We start from the raw sequence: 25,883 nt of genomic DNA, 5'->3' as shown, positions 1-25,883 counted from the left end.
ATTACCCTTGCCTTCCTTAAGTGTCTTTTCCATGACATAATGTCTCAGTCAGTCTGGGCTGCTATTAACAGATACTTTGGATGTCCTAAAAAGGACTGGATGTCCTAAAAAGACAGAAATTTATTTATTTATTTATTTGTTTTATTTATTTATTTTTATTTATTTATTTATTTATTTATTTTTTTTTTGAGATGGAGTCTCGCTCTGTCGCCCGGGCTGGAGTGCAGTGGCCGGATCTCAGCTCACTGCAAGCTCCGCCTCCTGGGTTCACGCCATTCTCCTGCCTCAGCCTCCCGAGTAGCTGGGACTACAGGCGCCCGCCACCTCGCCCGGCTAGTTTTCTGTATTTTTTTTTTTTTTTAGTAGAGATGGGGTTTCACCGTGTTAGCCAGGATGGTCTCGATCTCCTGACCTCGTGATCCGCCCGTCTCGGCCTCCCAAAGTGCTGGGATTACAGGCTTGAGCCACCGAGCCCGGCCAGAAATTTATTTTTTATAGTTCTGGAGTCTGAGATCAGGGTGCCAGCATTGTCAGGTTTGGTGGGGTCCTTCATGTTGGCTTGCGCACATCCATCATCTTACTGTATCCTCACGTGGCAGAGAAAGAGCACTTGTCTTTTTTTCTTCTTCTGAGGACACTAATCCCATCATGGGCACTCTACCCTGATGACCTCATCTAAACCTAATTATTTCCCAAAGGCCCCACCTCCTAATACCATCACATTGAAGGCAGGGTTTCAACATCTGAATTTTGGGGGGACACAACAAGTAATTCATAACATGCAGCCACAGTGATCTTTGAAAAATGCCAGGTAGATCAAGTCAGATCCCCTGCTGAAAACCTTCACTGTGGTCTCTGAGGCTCTGCACTCCCTGGGCCAATCTTTCTCTCTAGTCTCACCACATAATGTTCATGTCTTGCTAAGAATGGCCTAGCAGCACCAGTCTTTTTTTTTTTTTTTTTTTTTTTTTTTTTTTTTTTTTTTTCCAGACGGAGTCTTATTCTGTCTCCCAGGCTAGAGTGCAGTGATGGGATTTCAGCTCACTGCAACCTCCAACTCCCAGGTTCAAGCAGTTCTCCTGCCTTAGCCTCCTAAGTAGTTGGGATTACAGGCTAATGCCACCACACCTGGCTAATTTTTGTATTTTTAGTAGCGACAAGGTTTCACCATGTTGGCCAGGGTGGTCTCAAACCCCTGACCTCATGATCCGCCCGCCTCAGTCTCCCAAAGTAATGGGATTATAGGCATGAGCCACTTCACCTGGCCCAGTCTTCTTTATTAGTGGGAATTTCCCAACTGTGAAGACTTTCCATAGTCTTTTCTACTGCTACATTCAGCTCTTGACTAGTTCAGTTCTAATTATTTTTCAAATATCAGCAAAACTTCACTCTTTTAGGAAACTTATCTGCCAAACCAGGTTGTGACTTCAAGTTTTATACTTTCAAAGACACATTTCTTTTCTTTATCACTACTATATATTTTCATTTCTGAGATTAATTGCTAGGTTTTTTGGCATTTTTTGTTTTGTTTTTGGTTTGGTTTTTTTTGAAACGGAGTTTCGCCCTTGTTGCCCAGGCTGGAGTGCAAAGGCACGATCTTGGTTCACTGCAACCTCCACCTCCTGAGTTCAAGCGATTCTCCTGCCTCAGCCTCCCGAGTAACTGGGATTACAAGCATGCACCACCACGCCAGGCTAATTTTGTGTTTTCGGTAGAGAGGATTTCTCCATGTTGCTCAGGCTGGTTTCGAACTCCTGACCTCAGGTGACCCGCCCACCTCAACCTTCCAAAATGCTGGGATTACAGGCATGAGCTACCCCGGCCAGCCAATTACTAGTTATTTAAACCAATTAGTGTACACTAGTGAAGAACACCATATTATACTATGAGCGTCTTACCTCTTTGCTTCTCCGCTAGAGCCTCCTGCTTGATATAGATTTAAGTTAATTGAACTTTGAGTTCACCAACATACTGTGCTCCTCTCCTGGTGCATAGAGTTTATCCAATCAGTTATATCTGGAAAATATATAAAATAACAGGGGTGGAAGGAACCTTAAAGATTATGAAATCCACCCAAATGGAGAAATAATGCTAAAGGGAAAATTGTCAAAGGCCATGCAATGAATATGCAAAATTAGAACCGAAAATCAGGTTTTTGGTTTCTCAGTATTTGGGTATTTCAAGAAACAAAATTATTTTTCTTCCATTTTCTTATCACCATTCTCTAGATTGACTTCCTTTCTCCATTTTATAATCTAATATGGGTATAAAACTATATCCTTATCTTGTCAAGTAAAATATCATCGTTATTAAAGTTATCATTCAGGTTGTATATACCCAAGCAATGTGAAGTAGAAAACTGACGTTTTTACCTCAAACCTTATTCATCAGATATTTTAACTCTGCCTTTTGAACCTGTTGAACATTTTGGCACCGAGGTTTAAACCCAAAGATGATTTTTAGCTCGTATTCATTAATACAAAAGCACTAATCATAATTATACCAATATTAATCATGTTCGTCAGGGAAAAATTTATCAAAGCAAACTCTGTTAAGCTAGTTTAAATTCTTAATCAATTTTATAAACAGTATACTTAAGTAATTTCTGATTTTTAAAAGAACATTTCTTGAAATTCTTACTTTTAAGATCAGTTCTTCATGTACAAGAAGTGATTCATCATAAATTTTCTATATCAAGTTTCAGTGATGGTATTTGCTGTCCTAGTAATTTTTCTGTCCAGTGTTTCTCCCAAATCCAATTTTCCTGTGTGACATTTTGCAGATATAAATTTTTCTTTCAGTATTTAGTCCACAGCAATTTTTTACATGTATATAGTTTTAGATAATTTGTCATTTTTCATAAAATTTAATTTTCTCAGGTCAGTCTTTGGAGTTTTAAAGAATTACAGTGTTTTCAGGGTTTTGATGTTTTAGATAAGTTTCATTTTTGCTGTCTGTCATTTTATCTTTTATGAGGTTTGTTTTCTGGTGATTATTTCTACCTATTAAATGCAGTTTAAATCGGATAAAAGTCTGTTACTTTTTTTTTTTTTTCCTGAAACGCTGAGAAAATGTTTTGCAATTTCCTTTGATACTACAGTATTATTTTTTCTTCTCATTAGAAAAAAGAGGTTGCTAAAGGCAATTATCTGCTTAGATAAGGTTGTAAATCTCATAAAATTTTAGATTTGGGGGTTAACAATTTAACTCTGATGCTTATCCCTCATTTAAGAATTGGGGAAATCCAAAACCAGAGATTTTTGTCTGACTTGCCTAAGATCATAGAGATAGGACTAGATTTCACTTCTCTTGACATCCAGGACACTTTGAGGGAAAAGTATGACAAAACTGAGATCTGTACTTGAGTATCCTTTCTGGAGAGGAGAAGCTGGCTTTTTGTTACTATGGCAGTGGAGTGCATTTGAGATTATTTTTTATTTTATTTTTTTTACAAGTTTACCCCCTACCTGTGCTAGCAGGGAAAAGAGCCATTGAGCTGATCTTTATGGTGATTCAGAGCACTTTAGATAGATCCTGTCACATGCTTTATTAGTTCCTGATTGATTGTATGGAATTAAGTTATTGGGCAGAGAACCAGCTAATGGAAACACATTGATGAAATCATTTTTGAGAGACATTAAATGGAACTTAAAATAAAGCTGAAATGACTTTATGGATTTTTCACTCAAACTGTTTATGAACATTTATTGCCAGCAAATTATATTGTGTCAAAAGAGGGAATCAGTAGGTATGGTTTTAATAGAAACCTTTTTGAAATAATAAAATTGAGAATAATTCATTATCTGAGAAAACGGAGAGAGGATGGGACGGGGAAATTCATCCTGAAGGATGGTTGTCTACTCTGGAGCTTCTGTGAAAGTGAAAAACGGTGTGAAAATCAGAAACCTGATAGCACTTGGAAAGAAATGGTCTGTTTGAAGAGTATTAATATCTCATCTCATTATAGATGTGAATTGTTTTGAGAAGAAAGGTGATTGAGGATTTAGCAAGCATTGCTTGGTGGTATAAACATTGATATTTGCTCATATCTCATAAAAAGATGAGGATGTAAAGGAGTGACAATCTGCTGAGGGAGACAAGTCTAGAGGAGTGATCAAAGGCATCAGTTTTAGAACAGAAAGATTAGAGTTCAAATCCCACTCCTCACTCAATCACCCCTCCCACTTCCACTTAGTTGTATGACCATAGGACAAATTTCCTGACTTCCCTGAACCTCAAAGATACTAACAGTCTCCACTTCATAGGGTTATTCTGGTGATCATATGAGAAAGTAGAATATCCAGTACAGTTTCTAGTTCATAGTAAATGCTTTAAAAATGTTATTTTGGAAAGAGTCATAGAAGATCTGGATAAGAAGAAGGACGAATAAGAATCATAAACATTATATAATATTACTGCTGATTGCTTTGCGACAGAGATCTCATTCAGCCTTCCAAGATTCCTAGGAGATAAAGGTGCTATCAACACACTTTCTTTTGAGAGAGGGCAACTGAATATCACGGAGGTTGAACTTCATGCCCAAGGTCACTCCACTAATGAGTGGCTCTGAAATCTCCCCCTAAGAAGTCTTATCAATGAGTCTGTCCTCCAGTATGTGGAACATATGGACCCCCATTGGCCAAAATCCAGCAAGAACACAATCAGAGTATTTGGTTGGACCGTGGGAGCTGAGGGAGTGGGAGCTGAGGGAGCATGAGCGTCTTGTTCTTCACTTCCTTTCTACATCCAAAGCCTGTCAATCATTTGCCACCTCTACCTGTCAGAGCCTATCCCTCTAGATTTTGCTGGCTTGCCATTCAGTGGACACCAGCTTACCCTGGCACTAAGAAAGCAATAATTTAATACTCCCATAGAAGCATCAGTACCATTTGGAAATGAGTCCAGTAGAAGCCTTCAGAACCTAAAATCAACCTGGCTATATCCCATATATGACCTTGTCTCTGCCCACACAGAGCTTAAGATCTAGTTGACAGAACACCACACCATTCAAAAGCATGTTCTTTGTTGAATATAATGGAGCATTTCTAAACATGATAACAATGTAAGAGGATTATAAAAATTCACACATGGAAGCAAGATATTCTCCCCTCCTTACAGCATCAAAGTACACCAAATGTATAAAAAAGAAACACTTTTACTTCAAAGTACAGGATACTGCCTCAGCTAAGTTTAATTGAAAAACTAATATCTAGTGCAATTGTCTGTGATAAACTGAGGTTTAAATGATTTGAAAACACTTTGGGAGCAGACAAATCAGATAATCGCTATCTTTATGGCTGCAAAGGTTCGAATGGTGTTGACAAGTTGTAAAGATAAAAGCTTATAGCACAGTCAAGAGCTAAATGTCTAGACTGGGTTTGGGATCAATGTTAATACTCAAAGTGTAAAAGCTCTGAACTTCAAATGATCTCTCACAGTGTTCTGTTTTGCTTAACTTTTTAAGATGATAATGTAGAACTTTATTTACTGAAAAACTTCTGCTAGTCATTAGGCAAATACTAACCCACTGCGTAGATGTCATATGTGTTATGTGATTTGTGCCATGCATTGCAATAACAGAGCTTCGGTTGCTGTTTTTCAAAACATTTCCAGTTGGGTGACTATTAATAGTTTCTGAGAGACAAGAGTCAGACCTTACCATTTCTAGGCATCTTTTCCTTTCTGAAGCCGAGATGGAATTTGCCTCATGGCTTCACTCTGATCTCAGCAAGAATGTTTTCAAAAGAAGTTCCTTGTTTTTTCAAGGGCTGTTTGCATGAGTGGTTCAATGCTTTCCTATCATGGAGCTCTAAAGCCGCTGGAAAAATATGTGGGAATTGGGCTGTATAATGGATTCGCTGCATTTAGCTCCAATCAGTGTGCTGATTGTGCCTCCAGGTGACTCCAGTATCTCCAATCTCTGTTTGCTTTTCTCTTTTGTTTACAGGAGCGGAGGGCACAGTGTTCCCTAAATCTATAGAAACACCTAACGTCAGGGCAGAGCCCTTCAAGGAACTAAGGTAAACTTCTGACTTTGGTTTGCATTGATTAATGGCTATTGCCTTGCTCTGCGCAACTGGCCAATGATTCATTCTGAATAAATAATAAGTGTCACAACGTGAATACATAAATTGAAAGAGGTTGGAGAGAACCAGAAGGTAAGCTACAACCAAAAGAAAATTTTCTTTGAGAACTTAAAATTGAGGATCTGGGTGGGGTAACAGGTTGCCCACTTTGTGAAATTTAGATTCATTCATTTGGAATGTTATCTGCTGTATTTTGTGGTACCCAAAACCTATCCAGTTAGAGAACTAGTTGGTAATTGGTTCTGATCAGCCCAAAGAAAAATGATATCTAAAAGAAGCTGAAGTCTAAATATAATACAGATGTCTTACTGTGTAACAAACTCTCCAGTACTTGGGGTGGTATGGTACTAGAGAGAATCCCCTTCTGCAGATGTTCCAGGTGCTGATGTTAATCTTCAAATATTTATAAATGTGCTGCCTTAGCAGAGAATGACTCTGAGATGCTGTGTACTCAGCACCAGCAACTAAGGAAAACACAAAAGAACAGATAGATGGATAAACAGACAGACAGACAGACAGACAGGCAGAGAGAGGGCCTGAAAACCATTCCAGCCACCAAACAACCATCCGATTGTCCCTCCCCACAAAAGGTATTTAAAACGGTATGTTGAAACAAATAGAACGATTCTTTCTATTGCTTCAGTTATTCGTCATAATTGTGATGAATTCAGTGAATACTGGCTTTTTTTTTTTTTTTCATTTCTGGTAGTTCTTTTACCTAAAAGCAATCATAAATCACCAAATGACCATATATGGCACTGAATAACCATTTCATAATAGACATCAATCATAGACACATGTACTTGCATTGCACAAATTATATCTACTCTTTCATGATGCAGTCTGAAGATCTATGCTTTGCTAAAAAAGCAAGAGCCATGTTCGAGCTTGTGTTTCTCTTAACAGAAGCACATGCTCAGTAAGTGGAAAATGTATCACCTCATTATAAAACCCATAGCATTTTTTGCAAAGTCTATAAGTCTGGATGACTGTAAGGAATAAATTGGGCCAAAGGAAGAGGATAGTTGGTGGAGAATGAGTATCTTTTCATAACAAAATCCCACATAGAGTGGGCTGTATTTTTAAGATTACACATCACACCACAAGGTTCTACTTTTTACTAGCATAACTATCTTCAGTAGAGCTTCCACATGCCTGAGTTTACCTGCTTCTCTGTCAGCTAGTTCCTATGTTTCATGTAAGGTACTGAAGCTAGAATCTTTTAAGCAAATGCATCTGAGAAAACTTGCATTTTAGGACTCTATGAGAAAGAGTTACTGCCTGAGAGTGCAATGAACCCTCGTGTCTGTGATGGAAGAGGTCTTTCGAGACCAGCTAATGAGTGGCCTGGTTCCCTTTCTTTACATAGTCTTCTGTAGAAGCAGGTTTCTTACAGTCAGTAATTAGTGATGATTAGCCCCAAGAAAAAGTGCTGTCTAAAAGAAGCAGGACTCTAAATACAATATAGATTTATTTTCTGTGGAACAAAGATTTTCATTACCTAGAAGATTTGGGAAATATAAAAGGAAAGAAGTTAGGCTGTCTTGTCTTTAAGCAGTAAAGTAAGTCTTCTGTAGTTAGAAACAAACCCAACCCAAACCAGTGAGACAAAAAGACAACTCTCCAAGCATTAGCCCACTCTAGAGATGCATAGCCTAAAGAACATGGAACAGAGTATTCGCACATGTTATGCTGGAGACATAATTGTAGTGTTTGTTACACAACTTATAAACAACCTTGAAACTTGCCTTTAAAAAGTTAAACCTCCACAATTTACAAGTAAATCTCCTAAGTCCAGTGCAACAAAATAAATAAAGATTTCGTGCAGTTGGTTTATTTTCCGTGCTTCTTCTAAAGTTATAGGTATGTCCCACAGAGGCTAGAAAGCATGAAATTTTTGAAAATAATTTCAATTTTCATTTTAGATTCCAGGATACACGTGTAGGTTTGTTACATGAGTATACTGCATGATGCTGAGGTTTGGAGTACAAATGATCCGTCACCCAGGTAGTAAGAGTAATACCCAATAGGTAGTTTTTCAACCTTTTGCCTTTTCTCTCTCCTCATCTAGTAGTCCCTCAGTGCCTTTTGTTCCCATCTTCATATTCATGTGTATCCAGTGCTCAGCTCCCACTTATTAGTGAGAATGTGCAGTATTTGGTTTTCTGTTCCTGTGTTAATTTGTTTAAGATAATGGCCTTCAGCTATATTCATGTTACTGCAGAGGACATGATTTTGTTATTTTTTTATGGCTTCATAGTGTTCTATGGTATATATGTACCACATTTTCTTTGTCCAGTCCATCACTGACAGACACCTAGGTTGATTTTCGTGTCTTTACTATTGTATATTGCAGTGAATATACAAGTGCCTATGTCATTTTGATAGAACAATTTATTTCCCTTTGGGTATATATTCAGTAATGGGATTGCTGGGTCAATTGGTAATTGTGTTGTCAGTTCTTTGAGAAATCTCCAAATAATGGCTGAAGTAATTTACATTCCCACAGCAGTGTATAAGCGTTCCTTTACTCCACAGTCTCACCAGCATCTGTTGTTTTTTGACTTTTTAATGATAGTCATTCTGACTGATGTGAGATAGTATCTCATTGTGGTTTTGATTTGTGGTGTGCAGCATTTTTCATGTTTTTTGGCCATAAGTATGCCTTCTTTTGAGAGGTGTCCTTCTATTTCTTTTGCCCACTTTTTAATGGGGTTGTTTTTTGCTTGTTGAATTAAGTTCTTTATAGATATTATATCTTTGTCAGATATTAGACCTTTGTTGGGTGCACAGTTTGATAATATTTTCTTTCATTTTGTAGACTCGCTATTTATCCTGTTGATAGTTTCTTTTCCTGTGGAGAACCTCTTTAGTTTAACGAGGCCCCACTTGTCAATTTTTGGTTTTGATGCAATTGCTTTTGAGGACTTAGTCATAAACTCTTTCCCAAGGCCTATGTCCAGAATAGTATTTCTGAGATTTTCATATATAATTCTTATAGTTTGAGGTCTTCTATTTAAATATTTAATCCATCTTTAGTTAATTCTTAAATATGGGGAAAGGTAGGAGTTCAGCTTTATTCTTCTGCATGTGATTAGCCAGCTATCCCAGCACCAGTTATTGAATAGGGAATCCTTTCCACATGCTTATTTTTGTTGACTTTGTCAAAGATTAAATAGCTATAGGTATGAGACTATTTCTGGTTTCTCTATTCTGTTCCATTGGTCTACATGCCTATTTCTGTATGAATACCATGCTGTTTTGGTTATGGTAGCCTTAAAGTACACTTTGAAGCTGAGTAATGTGACAGCTCTGGAGTTGTTCTTTTTGCTTAGGATTGCTTTGGGCTCTTTTTTGGTTCCATATGAATTTTAGGATTTTTTTTTTCCTAATTCTGTGAAAAAATGACATTGGTAGTTTTTAGATTACATTGGACAGTAAGACCATTTTAACAATATTGATTCTTTCATTGATTCCATGAGCACGGAAAGTTTTCCCATTTGTTTTGTCAACTGTGATTTGTATCAGTGGTGTTTTATAGTTCTCCTTGTAGAGATCTTCTTCCTCCTTGGTTAGATGCGTTCCTAGTTTCTTTATTTTTTGTGTGGGATTGCTTTCTTGGTTTGGCTCTCAGCATGAATATTATTGGTGTATAGAAATGCTACTGATTTTTGTAAAATGATTTTATCTTTATCAAAGTCATTTCAGTCCTAGGAGCCTTTTGGTAGTGTCTTTAGAGTTTTCTAGCTATAAAATCATATTGTTGGACTGGGTGTGGTGGCTCACACCTGTAATCCCAATGTTTTGGGAGGCCAAGGCTGGAGGATTGCTTGAGCCCAGAAGTCTGAGACAAGCCTGGGCAACATAGTGAAACCCTGTCTCTACCAAAAGAAAAAAAAAAAAATGAATAGCCAGATGTGGTAGTGATGCATGAGGATAGCTTGAGCCCAAGAATTTGAGTTTGCAGTTGGCTATGATCGCACCACTGCTCTCCAGCCTGGTGGCAGAGCAGGACCCTTTCTCTCTCTCTCTCTCTCTCTCTCTCTCTCTCTCTCTCTCTCTCTCTCTCTCTCTCTCTCTCTCTCACACACACACACACACACACACACACACACAGAATCATATTGTTAACCAAGAGAGATAATTTGACTTCTTTTTTTATTTATTTCTCTTGGCTGATTGCTCTGGCAAAGACTTCAGTACTGTGTATAGAAGTGATAAAAGTGGGCATCCTTGCCTCATTCCTGTTCTTAAGGGGATTGCTTCCAGCTTTTGCCCATTCAGTGTGACGTTGGCTGTGTGTTTGTCATAGATGGCTCTTATTTTTTTGAGGTAACATACCTCAAAACATACCTTATTTTTTTGAGGTAACATACCTCAAAAACATACCTTTGATGCCTAGTTCTGTTTTTTTGTTGAGGGTTTTTCTCATACAGGGATATTGGATTTTATTTAATGCTTTTTTCTGTATGTCTTGAGATGATCATATGGTTTTTGTTTTTTATTCTGTTTATATGATGAATCACATTTATTGATTTTCATATGTTGAACTATCCTTGCATCACAGGAATAAGGGCTATTTAATCATGGTAAATTAACTTTTTCATGTGCTACGGGATTTGGTCTGCTAGTATTTTGTTCAGGAATTTTGCATGTGTGTTTGATGAACAGGAATATTAACCTGTAGATTTCTTTTTTCATTTTGTCTTTGAGAGGTTTTGATATTAGGGTGATGCTGGTTTCCTAGAATGAATTAAGGAGGAGTCCTTCCTCCTTGGTTTTTTAGAATAATTTCAGTGGAAGTGGTACCAGCTCTTCTTTGTACATCTGGTAGAATTTGGCTGTGAATCCATCTGGCCTGGGGCTTTTTTTGCTGATAGGTTTTTATTACTGATTCAGTTTCAGAACTTGATCTTCACTCTGTTCGGGGTTTCAACTTCTTCCTGATGCAACCTTGGGAGGTTGTGTATTTCCATGAATTTATCCATTTCCTCTAGATTTCCTAGTTCGTATGCATAGAGGTGTTCATAATAGTCTTTGAAGGTCTTTTGTATTTCTGTGGGGTAGCTTGTAATGTCACCTTTGTCATGAAAACATAAAAATATTTTCTTATGTAATTCTAAAGCTTGCTTTTTTTCCTTTTTTTTTTTTTTTTTTTTTTTGCCCCTGTTGTTCAAACTGTGATAGCCTGGACTGAGTCAGGGACCTAGAATGTCATAATTTAGCTACTTCATCCTTTTGAAATTTTTTAAAATGGTGTTTTATAGGAGTATCTCTGACCAATTGAAAAGATGAACAATTATTGGTAGATTAGCCCAGACCAGTGTGTCAGTCAATGTTTTATATTTGTCATTTCATGGTGCCACATGCTACTCCATGCTATTGATTGCTATTGACCTTGGATATTGTGTAAATTGTTAATGAACTTGGTGACTAACTCTTCTGGTCTCTGACTTTAGCACTGGATCAGTCTTACTTGGCCATATTCACACTGCTATGTCTTCTAGATTTAAGAAAATAGAATAAGTGAGGTTCCTGGACTTGTACTAGCAAATAAAGCTGATAGACTCTTTAGGTGAAGTGAAAGTGGTCCATTCTTTAGTGGTAGCAAAATGGAGGGAAAAGAGCACTGTGCTAGGAGATGGGTGCCTAATGCCAACCCACTGTAGGGGCCAAGGGAAAGCTTCCCTTTCACTATCTGCAGATTTACTAAAAATAAACTGACAACAGGCAGATTAATAGCAGAAAAGGCATAATAAAAAATGTACCTTAATATGTACAGCACAGGGGGATTGTAGGAGAACAATTACCCAATAACCCAATGAGATACAGATGCTTATAGGCCTTTCTTCATAGGGGAGGGGAGATGAGGAAAATGTAGCATTTGGGGAGTAGTAAATGATTTTAGGGCAAAATAAATGAACTTGGGGAACATAGAATGGTCTGGGACAAAGTTTGTTGGGACTGCAGAGCAGATGATGTCTGCAAATGATCTTCTTTGAAATACTGAACGAGACTGAAACAGCACACAGTGGTTTGTGACAGAATTCTGTCCAGGTGTGTTGCCATACTTCAGTCTTTCTTCTTACAGTATGAGTCATTAATAAAAACTCAGGGAAGGAACCAACGGTAATTGTTTTTTTCTTTCCTTTGGTGGGGTCCAAACTTTAGGCAGATAAGGGAACTTCAGAAAATAGCTTCTTCCAGACTCTCTGCTGGAAGAGAGCCTTAATTTTAAATTAAGCTAATTTTTAATGAAGCCAAGAGCCTTAAATTTAAAATAGCAAGCCAGGGTGCCATATTTTGTTGTATTAGTTTCTGAGCCCTAATATCCCTATGTGGCCTTGAGCTAATTGTGCAGCCCTGTCTGTGAAAAGGCAGGGCACTTCTAGCTCTAAACAGCAAATCCTTTTATATTATTTTGACTCTTGGTTTCAAAATAATTTTAAAGTTGAGGAAGAGTTATAAAATTTATACAGATAATTATCATCTACCTTCACCCAGTGTTCTCCAAAGTTAACATCTTACATATCTGTGGTATAGTTACCACAACTAAGAAATTAACATTGTACTCCTATAATATCATGCTTTACATAAGATTTGTTTAAAGGAATGAAATCACCTGAAAGACTTATAGATTAAAAATATGTAAAAAGGACTTTAACAGAAAAGCTATTTGTTAAGAGGTGAATGTATAGATCTTTAAAATTCTCACTGCAGTTAAGTTGGAATGTTTTTATTGAGGGTTGTTTTTCTTTAATATTCTATATCCAGATTTTCTTGCTCTTACTTGTCAATAATAGAAAGCAAATGAATTTAAAAGACCACACCTTATTTATACACAGACTGTCTTTCAAAACAGACAAGCAGAAACTTAAATATACGTGCTCCTCATCTAATCAAACGTGAGAAAATTACATCTATTTTAAAAAGCTTCTCCATCAGAGTAACATTTGCGTCCTCAAACCTCTATCTTGGCTGCTAGAGGTTTTCTGTTTGTTCTTTTTGTTGTTGTTGTTGTTGTTTGCTCGTTTGTTAACAAAAACCAGATTTAAGTCTTCTGGTATTTCTTCCTAGAAGATGTCAGTTAAAGGAGAGGTAGCTTCCTCTTTGCTACAGTTTTGGTTCATTGCCTTTTTGTTTTTGTTTTTGTTCTCAGAGTTACTATATTTGCAGTCTTTGGTTAAGATGTTTGCAAATAATCCAGAGTTGAGCTCAAATTTTCAAAAACCCAAAATGCTTTTCTCCAGACAAATAATGAGTGTTACAAAGGACTATCCAAGCATCCATCTCAAGTAATGTTTATTGACTTTTTTCCTGCAGGCTAATTCTGAAGTAAAGACACGTTCTGGATTCCAGACTATACTTAAAATTATACCGGGCACTATACCCATCCCTTGAAATGAGAAAAACTCATCTTGAGTTGAAATCATATTTTAATAAATTCACGATCCTAAACTATGAATATCTTAAATGTTCACTTATTCACTGTTTCCCCCCACCCCCCGAAGTCTATATAAAGACAAATGGAAAAATCACTGATCTCAGACTGTTCATGATCTGAAACAGGAAATAGGCCATTCAGTTTTGCATATGTATTTTCCACAGGAACAGAGGCTTCCTTTGAATGCCTTCCTTGCTCTAAAAATCCCTTTCAACTGTAAAGTTTCCTTGTAGGATTCTGATCCTACAAGAATAGGAGGTAGACTGTGAAGTCTTCTTTCTCAGGTACATGCCATGGCAAATGTTAAAAAAGAGAGAAAGTTATATAGACTACTACATTAACTAATATAGCCAACTTTGTTGTCCTAAATATCCCCCCAAAGCTTGGAAGGAACCATGAAATGTCAAGTCAAAATGTCTTTATAAAAGAATTCTTCATGTTCACACTCAGTTAATATGCTGATGTGCTCTTACATTACATAAAATTATTTACATAGTAATTTTTAAAATTTCTTGGAATGCAGAGATAAAATGAGAACTCGAATAATTGATAGTTAAAGAGAATACAACAGAAATATCATCCCCCAATACAATGTCGTGTGATAATTAACATGAACCAAGCCAGAGAAAAATGGAGAATTACAAAATCTACTTAGAAGAGTTAAGTAAAGTTGCCCAAAGGAGTTGGCGTTTTGATTGAAAGAAGAGTGAAAAGGTAAAAACTAACAAATCGGTCTAAGAATTCAAAAGGAATGGTTCTCTGGAACCATTTAGGGTAGGGGCAAACAGCCCAGCATATTTCTGTAACTCCTCAAAATGTTATTGGGTATTTACAAAAAATGAGTTTTATAATGTAATTTTCCTCGTAACAGTTGCATTCTTTAAAAAGTTGTATGAAGGCAATTTCAGATATGGTTGCAGAAGACTTTAAAGATTTTTATAAGTTTTTAAATTCAGTGCACTACTTAATTTAGAACTAAAAATTTCACTAATCTCAAATCTATTGAAAAGAGCTTGAAATAAATAAGGCATTACTCTGTTATTATTTATTTTTCCTCATAATACTACCAGAGTTTAATGACAAAGCAGAAAGATTGTAAGATACATCTGTCATCCCACTATTATGCACTTGAACATCCTGTAGGGTTGCTTTCTTTTTTTTTTTTTTAATAGAAACATACTAAATCTGAACTCCTTTGGGAATGTGTGAGATTTAAAGTCTGTGTTTATCATTGAGAAACAAGGATTAGACAAGGCTTGCACAAGTTGACAAAAATGAATTTATTTCTTTAATTTTATGTTAGAATGTCTATAGCCAACTATTTATAGTCTGTCTGTGGTTTATAAATTTAAACTATCAAAACAGTCTATTAGAGCGGTAGGGCTGAATTAATTAGAGGCTTGGTAATTCTCCCCACACCACTGACAGTTACAGTACCAAAATATTGGATGAATAGTCTGACTTTTAAAAACATACAGGTTGAGGCCAGGTGTGGGGTGGCCCATGCCTGTGATCCCAGCACTTTGGGAGGCTAAGGCAGGAGGATCACCTGAGCTCAGGAGTTCCAGATCAGCCTGGCCACCATGGTGAAACCCTATCTCTACTAAAAATACAAAAATTAGCTGGGTGTGGTGGTGCATGCCTGTAATCCCAGCTAGTTGAGAGGCTGAGGCAGGATAATCACTTGAACCCAGGAGGCAGAGGTTGCAGTGAGCTGAGATCACGCCACTGCACCCCAGCCTGGGTGACAGTGTGACTTTGTCTCAAAAAATAATAATAAATAAAAATTAAAATTAAAAAAACACATAGGTTGAACATCCCAAATCCAAAAATCCAAAATGCTCTAAAATCGAAAACTTTTTGAGGACTGACATAAAGCTCAAAGGAAATACTCATTGGAACATTTCAAATTTCAGATTTTCAGATTTGGGATGCTCAACCTGTAATGCAGGTATTTCAAAATCTGAAAAAATTCATAATTCAAAAACACTTCTGGTCCCTTATTTCAGATAAAGGATCCTCAGCCTGTATAAACATACATATTGAAAGTGAGACAGACACATACAAAGAGACAGAGAGACAGACACACGGAGGAGTGTATATTGAGCTTCTTAACTGTGGGTACATGGTATATGGGGCAGTATAACTGAATACCATTGTGGAAGAAATCCCTAAATTTTCTCCCTTTTGAACTGTCATCATCACAACTGTCCTCGTCGCATGCTGTGAACGACATCCATGTTGGTCAGCAGTCTGTACTTTGAAGGCATCCTGCCCTGGGTTTGAATTTGGCCTAAATGCCTATCTGCTTTGTGAATTTGGGCAAGTCTCTTAAGCTCTCCTGGGTCTAATGCCTAGAACATAAGACAAGTTCTGAATGTAACCTCAACAAATGTTAGTTTTTTGGAGGAAAAGGCAAGCAGCTGTCTTTCATCAGGGTTCAAGAACTCAGACAGGAATTAACAGAGCTTAGAATGTCATCAACCAGTACAAAGTTTGTATCAAATCATAGTAACCAACAATTATCTTTCAATTAAGGACAAAATAACTACTGTGCTTACATTTACTATTAACACGCACATAAGAAAAGATATTTCAACTAACAGAGTTCACGTAATCTTAGAATAAAACACAGTTCCGTAAGTCACATCCATTGAACTGTATTAACATATTAACGTGTCATTATGTTGCCTCTATTTTTTCATTTTGCCAAAGACCCAAGTGACTTCATCTTTCAAGACTAGTTAACCCAAATATGTATGTTCCTTTTCTCCCTTGATTTCCTTTCCTCTTGTATCCCAACATTCTTCCTTCTCCTTTTCCCTATTAGTATCAGTACTATAGTTTGAATTTGACTACGTATTTCATTTTTCTCCCTTAGCGCCAGTATTTCTCCAGGATGCCCTTTTCATCCTAGAGTTCTGTTAGAGTGTAGAAGGCAAAAAAACAAAACAAAAAAAAGGGGCAAAATAAAAGTGATGCTTCAATATTTGAGTCATTTCCATCTTCTCCCTTGGTCTATTTATCAAAAACTCTTTTACAAATGTGACAGAAATTATATTTTGAACAAATTAAACCTATGTGTTATATATTCATCTCCTGTATACATTGTAGCTCTTCCATTAGAGACCAGGGAAGGATACACAGCAAATAACATCAAAGGGGAAAATGAGGCAAGGACATAGGGAAGTCCATTCAGAAAGGAGGAAGAAGTTGAAAGCCCATCTCTTCTGTTCTCTGGTGAAGTGTAGGAAGAAGATGGGACATGTAGGAAAAGCAAGGGGTGAAATGTATACCCTGATGATGTCTCTCCTCTGAGTCATGGAGGAGGGAAGCCAGTTAGATAGGGTTTAAGGAAAGTTGAAAGTAAAGGGTCATTGTGTATTTTTAATTGAGACTCTAAGAGGTGGCCAACTGCAGGGTGGTCCCATACCAGCTGGATTGTTAAGTGGCTGGAGAGGGAAAAAGGGCGTGGGACAGCACTCTTGAATCTCCTTCAACTCCTAGAGGAAGGGTGAAGGGTTTGTCAAACGGACCACATGGAGTCCTGTCAAGGAATGCTGATGGACAACTGGTGGTGAAGGCTGGCAGGCAGCCTTCTACAGAGACATCCTGCAATAGGGCTAAAGGTTCAAAGTAGATAGTCCAGCTTGTGGGTGGAGTGGGTCTACCCTCATGGTCTACCCATACCCTTTGCAGCTGATCCTCAGTGAGCACTGAGTGGGTCCAGAGAGCCCACCACCAAATCCACTGCAGACTTAAGCACAGACTGTTAGCCAGACACTAGATGCTGATTAAATGTGCATTTCCTGGAATCTGAATTTTCCTTATTCTTGTCATCAGGAGGTCACATAAGCCTTTTCCCCTCTATCTTGATAATGATATCCTTAAGAAGGAAAGGAAATTTGAAAGACTGATTATTCATCTTAAAGAATAAATGTAAACTTTTGGATCACAGAGAGGTTGACAAAATAAACTCAGTTTAATTTTTCTCCACAATCCATAAGGATAAGCAGTTTGAAAGAAAAAGTAATTCAGGTAAGGACAATAAAGAAATGCCATTTGCTTTGTGTGGATAAAGATGATTTGTCAAATAACCAGCCTTCAAGATAGGGTATCATGCCAGTCATAAAGTATCTTATGTGACTTTGCCAAGCTTTGAAGGCCATAATTCTTCTCCTCAGTATCATGTAGGAAGCACAAATATGATCAAAGGGAAAATGAAACACTTTCAGAATCCATTGTTAGGCACCTGCTATTCGTGATTTTCATTTCTCTGTAGGTCTTGAACCAGGATCGATTACAACTGTGGTCCATAACTGATGCTCTAAACATCCTCCCCAAAAATAGTCCTAGATATTTTTAAAATATTTTAAATTTAACTAGGTATTGGGGAAAATGTCTTGAGTACCAAAACGTTTCACAAGCCCCTCAAAATCATGACTAGACATTACTAGACCATCTATGAAAGCTAGAGCACATAGAGCAATGTGCAGTGATTGTCCCTGTCATGATCAGCCCATTTTCACCTGAATTTGAGAGGAGCAATGTGACATCATTCTCATCATTCCCAGACAAGTGAATGTTACTTAAAAAGTAAAATTATATCACCTAGATTAATTTTAATGTAAAGGATTAAAATATGAAAAAGCCCAAAAAGATAAAAATCATAATGAGAGGGGATAAAATTGTGCTTTTATCCACGTGGTCAGGACAGATGTGACATTTTAAAAATAAATGATAACCTCTCAGCTTTTTAGAGCAGAATGGGCAAGTGTGTTTATTTCCCGAAATTCCTAAGTTGTGGCCATTTTCTTCCTCAAACAGAGTAATGTGACTTTATTGTCGTTTTTATCTTGATTAAAATGTCAGCCCCTGTCATTTATTATGGAAAGTGTCTGGGGTATATTCTGTTATTCTTCAGCAACACACAATTGCTTTCGACTCTTCCCTTTTTTCCCCTCAGTGGGATGCCCCTGCTGGGTGTATAGACAGAAAATCTTGCTTAATTACCCCTTTCATGATCTTGGCTTGAAGCCAGCTTTGTTTTATTCCACTTATAACCTTTTCAAAACAAAGAGTAATGGGAGTTTAGAGGAACAAGCTGACAACAGTTTTTACCTGAAATAAGTTGAGAACCAGAAAGTGCATTTTTAAAAAACATCAGCCAAAGAGGTTCTTATTTTTTCCTGGATCCAGAACTTTCCATGGATTATTAGAATATAATATGAATGAGAGTAAGACTATCAGATCTCAGGGAAAACTAGATAAGCCTGCCTAATTTCCTGGCCATGGGCTATGTGCCATGTTGGGCTAGATGTCGCTTCCTTGTTTGTTGCCCTTCAGTGACTGTCACTAACTTGAAGGTAAAATTTCAAAGCAATAGCATTCATATACAATCTTAGACATTGGTCAAGTCATCTCCTGTTACCCTTTCCCCCTCCCTTCACCTTTTCTTAGTTGTAATTCTTCCTCTGCCCTTTCCCTATTTTCCATTCCTTCCACTGAGCATGTACTTCCTGCTGTCATATTTTAATTTCCAGTGTTCTTTATACTGTGGTGGTTTCCTTTTATAGCATCCTGTATTAATTTCATAGAGGTACTATCTTCTCTTTTCTCTTTGAGTCTATTAATAATAGTTTCTGTCAAGTTTCTTCTGTTTTCCACATTAAAAAAGAAAGAAAAATTCAGGTCTCTGGCTTTCCAATTGGAGCTTTATCAAATGGTTGATGATTCATGGATGTCTATTCTTTTTTTTTTTTTTTTTTTTTTTTTTGAGACAGAGTCGCACTCTGTCACCCAGGCTAGAGTGCAGTGGTGCAATTTCAGTTCACTGCAACCTCCGCCTCCTGGATTCAAGTGATTCTCCCCCCTCAGCCTCCCAAATAGCTGTGATTACAAGCCCACACCACCACGCCTGGCTAATTTTTATATTTTTTTAGTAAAGACGGGGTTTCACTATGTTGGTCAGGCTGGTCTTGAACTCTGGACCTCAGGTGATCCACCCACCTCGGCCTCCCAAAGTGCTGGGATTACAGACATGAGCCCTATTCATTTTTAAGAATGAAGCAGCAAGAGTCTCCTGGAAAGTTTTGTGTATATGAATGGGGCTTATTGGGTGGGGGGCTTCTAGGTAGAAGGATGAGCTGGGATTCTTAGGTGGATGCTCTGTGTCAATGCATTTTGCATTGCCATAAAGGAATACCTGAGACTGAGTAATTTATAAAGAAAAGAGGGTAATTTGGCTCACAGTTTCACATGCTGTATAAGGAGCATGGCACTGGCATCTGCTTGGCTTCTTGTGAGGCCTCAAGAAGTTTTACCTGTGGCAGAAGACAAGAGGAGCTGGCATGTAACATGGCAAGAGAAGGGGAACAAGAAAGAGATGCTGGGCCCTTTAAAACAACCAGCTCCTATGTGAAATAATAGAGCGAGAACTCCAGTGTGAAGGCACAATAGAGTTTATTTGTTAGGGACCCGCTCCCATGACCCAAACACCTCCTCCTAGGCCCTGCCTCCATCACTGGGAGCCACATTTTAATATGAGATTTGAAAAGGATATATATCCAGATTATATCAGACCCCAAATGTCAGAATCTGTAGGTATTTTCTCTTGGGCTGGTCAGCTTCCCTTCCTCAGAGAGAGATCCTAATCTCTTGCTTGGGATAAATCCGGTTGTCAATATTGTTCATATTGGAGTCTTGGAGGTTTCACTCTTCAATACGTAGGTTTTCATGTAATTCCATTTTTAGTCCAGCACTGCTGCCCTCAGCTGTCCTGCTATCACAGATTCCAGAGTTAACCTCAAGTCTTACACAGTGAGGATGGTCTGGTTACCAGGATGTACATAGTGAAGAAACAGTCTCTAGGGGTCTTATGGTTTCCCACAGAGACCTAAACAAATCTTCCTGAGTGCAGCCCCACCGGATGCTCCCAGCGACAGAGGTGCCTGGTAGCTATGATTCCTGAGCCTGGCCATGAATTTACAGCTTGAATCAACCCACAGCTCGGTCTTCACCAAACCCACAGTCTCTTAGCTTTTAGCTTCCCATCATCTGCCAAGGAAATTACTATTTGTTGCTTGCTTTTCAACTTCCAAAGCATTGTTGACATGTTTCTTCTGTTCTTCTTCTCTCTCCCTTCCTCCCTTCATCCTTACAGGTTTGGGTCATTTCAGGGCCCATTCATAGCCACTGTATGAGTGTTTCAGGAAAGAGCGGAGGTAGACAAAGGTGTTTAGTTCAGTATTTAATCAGAAGTCCTCTCTCACCTGTCCGTAGGCTTTAGACATCCTGCCCTTTTCTTGTTTGCTGTAGAGTGCCTTAGAGCCTTCATGTTGCCGTTCTCTTTTCTTGAAGCACTCATCTCTACTTTTTTCTAGATAATCCTATTTATGTTTCAACTCTCAGCTTAAATGTCTTGTCTTAACCTAAGGACATCTTCCTTGGTATGCCCCAGGCTCACCGTACTTCCCCTATTACATATGCAGTGTGTGTGTGCCCCGCATGTGCCCTACATGCTCACAGATTCACTGACTGAAATGTCTTCGACCTTTGCCATTGTCTGCAAGGGGTTTCAAGTTAGATGAATCATTACAAATCCATTCCCCTCAAAAGTGTGTGTTCAGCCAGCATAAAGATGAGTAACTATCTCCAACACATTGTTTATGAAGGAGGGCTATCAAAGCTTTCCTGGGGTCTGTAGTTATGCCTAAGCACATATTTATCCCATGGCTTTCTTTTTTCTATTCATAATATGTCATTTCCAAAGGAGAATAATCCATTCCTCTTTCATTTACTGAAAGCAGTTTTAAAACTTCACATTCCTTTTTTGTTCATGAGTTATGCAATAGTCACACTTCAGCAGAGCTGTGCTTAATTTGAAGCCCCTGGCCTACAGTTCCTATTCATCTTCTCAAGCATGGTTGTCGTAATTCACAGAGGAATGCCAAGTCCTCTTTTACCCAGTGATACCTTTCATTGCCGCTTCTTATTCACAATGGAAGACGAGTTTCCAGTTCTTTGAGCTTTTTTCACAAATACAACCTGACTCATTAATGATAATTTTCCTTGCCTGGCATCTGGACTCAAACACACTCACTCCAGAATAACAAAGCACAGAGGAATTTGAATCCCTTGACAATCCAAGCACCATACCCCTAACCTTGAATAGAAAATAGATGCTAATAAATTCAGGGTCTTAAAAATGTGAATTATAGTCATTTCACACTTCGTGACAGCTTCATGCTGAAGAAATAGCTTAAAACTTAATTACAATGCTTGTCCCTTCCTTAAGTGCAGATGGCATTCTTCAGATAGATTTTTGCCATGACATGTGAGGAACACAGTTGAGAAACTAGTTATTCATGATGGAGAATATTGACTGTGGACTGATTAGAGGAAAGTGTTGACACCTTCCTAACATAATGCATCTGTCTATTAGTGTATGGTTCTCCCTCTGGCCCTCATAGAAAGCTCTTTGGGAAATGATGAAAATGCCATTCAGCCTTTGAATGCAGATGTATGTATTAATAGAAAATGTGCCTGATGAGTGGGATTAAAATGGAGAGCAGAAGGCGTTAGGCTTCTTCTGATTGCCTACCCCCACAAATGACTAGGCTGCTCTTTGATGGCCATTTGTGAGACACACAAACATAATGAATCGGACATGGCCCACTTTTGGCATTGGAGAAGCTATGATAATACATTCAATACATTCATGGCTAATTGTAAAGCAAGAAGTCAGCTGGAAAAGGATGATGTATGAAGGATTCTTTTCCCTGTTACATATAATCCCATAGCGTCAGCCACGCAGCAACTAAGTTAAGAACAGGTAAAGGCACAAATCCCCCTGTCTTTGTGCAAGGTGTGATGCTGTTACAAAAAGAGAATTTTCCTCTTCATTCTTATGCCTTAGAATGGCTCAGAAGCAAGAGGGGCAGAGCCAAAAGTGAGACAACTTGATATAAGAAAGCAGTTTCTAATGGACCGAAGTAGTAAACAATCTCCCATAGTCACGGACGTCCCATCACTGAGAGACTCAAGGCAAGGGGGGGAACTATCATAGCAAGACTATCAGAGATGTGTCAGGCATCAGAAGGAGGGAAGATTTTAGCTAAATAATACTCAAGTCTGCTCTCCTATGAAGATTCTAAGACTCGGGCTTCAAGTGCTGCTCAAAAATACAGTTAGATGAGGAACCTCTCATTAAGTTTAAATTCTTTGCAAAGCACTATTCCTTGAGTAGTTGAAGGACAGAATCTGTGACCGGCATTGACTCCTTTTTATGCCTTATACTATGGGTGTTTAGAAAACAATTCAGATTTTTATCATGGTTTATAAATTTCAAGAGAGCATTTTCACAAGTAGTCCTCTAAGAATTTCCTAAAGCAGAATGGGACGCAGTGACTTCATTCCCATTGTACTGATGAGAAAACTGAAAGGTTAATGTGAAATGCCTCCTGTTTGACATAATGAAATGCATATCCTTTCTCACAGCTCCATAAGACTTTAAAGTGTTGGTGGGTGACCCAGAATCTCTGTGATGGCAGCACTTGGTAAAGATGAGCAGAACCGTGGGGTCTGACTGCTGGACACCAGATCCTGCCTTTGTCACTTCCTAGAGTGTGACTCTGGCAAAATTTAAAATCCTCTTTTTGTATCAATTCCCTCCTTTGTGAAAAAGGGACAAGAACAACGCCAGCCTCAGAACAAATTTTTGAGAATTAAATGACATCATAGACATGAACTACTGCAAACATTACCTAGAATGTAGAGCTTAATAAATGTTAATTTCTGGGGCTTCATTTTTGAAGCAACAGATTGTTACTTATTCTTGAGAAAGGCCAAGGAAGTGGTCCTAGGCCAAGGAAGTGGTCTTGACATTAGCTTCAGACAGTCCTAACCCTATCACTTATTACCAGGGACTTAACCTCTCTGAGCTTAGGTCTTCCCATTTGCAGAATGGGGATGCCAATACCATTAAGTAAGAAAATCCAGGCTGAAATGCACTGAAAATCCAGGCTGATATAGGCACAATGATGTGCCTATATCTTCTGCCTTATAGATAATGGTCAGCAACAGGTTAATAGCCTATTTTGTACCAGTCCAGATAATCAAGACAGCAATAAAACAAGGATGGACCAATTAATTTGCCAGACTGGTCCCAAAATTAAAACTGAACTTTAACCCTGCTTGTGAAATGTTCTCATAGCAAAGGTATTTGCCTTTATATGAAGGCACGAGAGAGCCAAACTGTTGCTAAGGAGAGGCAAACTCAGAAACTTAAGCACTACATAGACAGGATGAAGTGGTAAGCACTGTGGCTATGAATAAAAAGGTGAGTTTTGTAAGCATTCATACTGCAAAGAGTTTTTGAACTTTTTCTGAATTGAATTGCAGTATGATGAGAGACAGAGTGGCAGCATTGATTCATTAAAAATGAAAAAGAGGCCGGGCGCAGTGGCTCACGCCTGTAATCCCAGCACTTTGGGAGGCCGAGGCGGGTGGATCATGAGGGCGGGAGATTGAGACCATCCTGGCTAACACTGTAAAACCCCATCTCTACTAAAAAAATACAAAAAAAATTAGCCGGGCGTGGTGGCAGGCGCCTGTAGTCCCAGCTACTCGGGAGGCTGAGGCAGGAGAATGGCATGAACCCAGGAAGCAGAGCTTGCAGTGAGCCGAGATCGCACCACTGCACTCCAGCCTGGGTGACACAGCGAGACTCTGTCTCAAAAAAATAGTAATAATAAAATTAATTAAATAAATAAATAAATACATAAGAAAAAGAATAGAATTTAAATATTAATATTTAAAAATCTAACTCTAACACTAGAGTGTGGTAGTGACCAAAATACTTTCCTTCCTGACTCCTTCAGTCATTTGTAAGAAGGAGATGACTGATTAAATCAAGCTCCTTAGAGGACCAGACCAAGCAGAAATCTCAGAAACAAGACGCCTTGTCTGGCTATGTTTTATTCCTGTTGCCAACTGCTGCCAGGAATCAATAGCTCTCTCTTAACCATAGCATGGAAATGAAATTACACATTAAACTCTAATGAGATTTATTTAATTTTTCAAATGGAATATTTCATATTGTCCAAGAGTGTCCATTTATTTTTCAATACGTTCATAAAGTTTTTGATCCTTCATTAAGTTGCGCCCTTATGAGTTATATTGTGTTCTTTTCCCCAAAAGCCAAGTGGATACTTATTTTTCATGTGGCTTGGGTAGACTTTTGTCTCATAACCCCAGGGTGTTGCCACAGAACTCCTGGTTCCTGCCTGCAACCTGTTGCTGGCCCAGATTAACCTATGAGATAAAGTGGCTGCAGTGTTTTTTCCAGGAAAATTAATTATTTTTGGTAATAACAGGTAGACACCCTCTGTGGCCATTAAAAGCAAACCCCAGCAGTATTTTTCAAAGGGCTGGTGTCACTTGAACAGACACTGTGAATGAGTTCTACTGGATAAATAGCACACAGTCAAAATGTTGGTTCCAGGGGCTTTCTGGGGGCGGCTCTTGAAACAGGGTTGAGGGCTTCAGCCTGGGACCTCAAGACAAGGTAAGCAATGCTGGCCTTGCAGTTCATGAGCAGCTCTCACATCCCACCCAAAAACCTTGATGAGCCCTGGGGATACAGCCTAGGAAGAAGGAAAAGGGACAGCAGCCTCAAAATGTCATTTCACAAGGTGAACCCATTCATAAGGCTTTGAGATGACATCTGATGCCAAAATCTGTACATTTCAGCCAAGTGGATGAACTCTAGCTGAACTCGCCATGCTAAACACATAAATACCACCCAATTGAATGCGTTCCTTACACAGATATTTGAATGCTTGCTATGTGTCTGCCTATATGTGCTAGGGAATCAATGATGAGCAAGACAGATGTGGTCCCTGCCCTCATGGAGTCTGTGTTCTAGCCAGGGAGACTTTAAATACCCAGGCAAGGTGATCAGCATTTATTTAGCACATTCCTGGGCCTACCATCAGCCTGTTTACTTTGTAAATATTATCTATTTAAACTTCTCATCAGGAGAACCTCCTTTGGGAAAAGGCTCTGTAATCATCTCCATTTTCCAGATGAGGAGTCAAAGACTTGTAGAGTTTCAGGGGCATGCAGAAGAATATTGAAACAGCCATCCCATTACTGGGTATATACCCAAAGGATTATAAATCACGCTGCTATAAGGACACATACACATGTATGTTTATTGCAGCACTATTCACAATAGCAAAGACTTGGAACCAACCCAAATGTCTATCAATGATAGACTAAATTAAGAAAATGTGGCATGTATACACCATGGAATACTATGCAGCCATGAAAAAGGATGAGTTCACGTCCTT

General features: G+C 38.4%; 1 protein-coding gene across 3 annotated transcripts in view; it reads left to right on the top strand.

Annotated features, from left to right (window-relative positions):
- Positions 1-25,883, top strand: part of SGCD (sarcoglycan delta) — a 1,039,631-nt gene that overhangs the window by 922,454 nt on the left and 91,294 nt on the right. For all 3 annotated transcript variants that reach the window (XM_030927838.1, XM_030927837.1, XM_030927836.1), the window contains one exon: positions 5,948-6,020. In XM_030927838.1, the coding sequence (XP_030783698.1) occupies positions 5,948-6,020 (73 nt within the window). The remainder of the gene's footprint in view (positions 1-5,947; positions 6,021-25,883) is intronic.

The sequence above is a fragment of the Rhinopithecus roxellana genome, chromosome 3 (genome assembly GCF_007565055.1).
Source record: "Rhinopithecus roxellana isolate Shanxi Qingling chromosome 3, ASM756505v1, whole genome shotgun sequence".
Taxonomy (NCBI): domain Eukaryota; kingdom Metazoa; phylum Chordata; class Mammalia; order Primates; family Cercopithecidae; genus Rhinopithecus; species Rhinopithecus roxellana.
The sequence above is the reverse complement of the archived record's forward strand: the minus strand, read 5'-3'. Positions and strand labels throughout refer to the sequence as shown.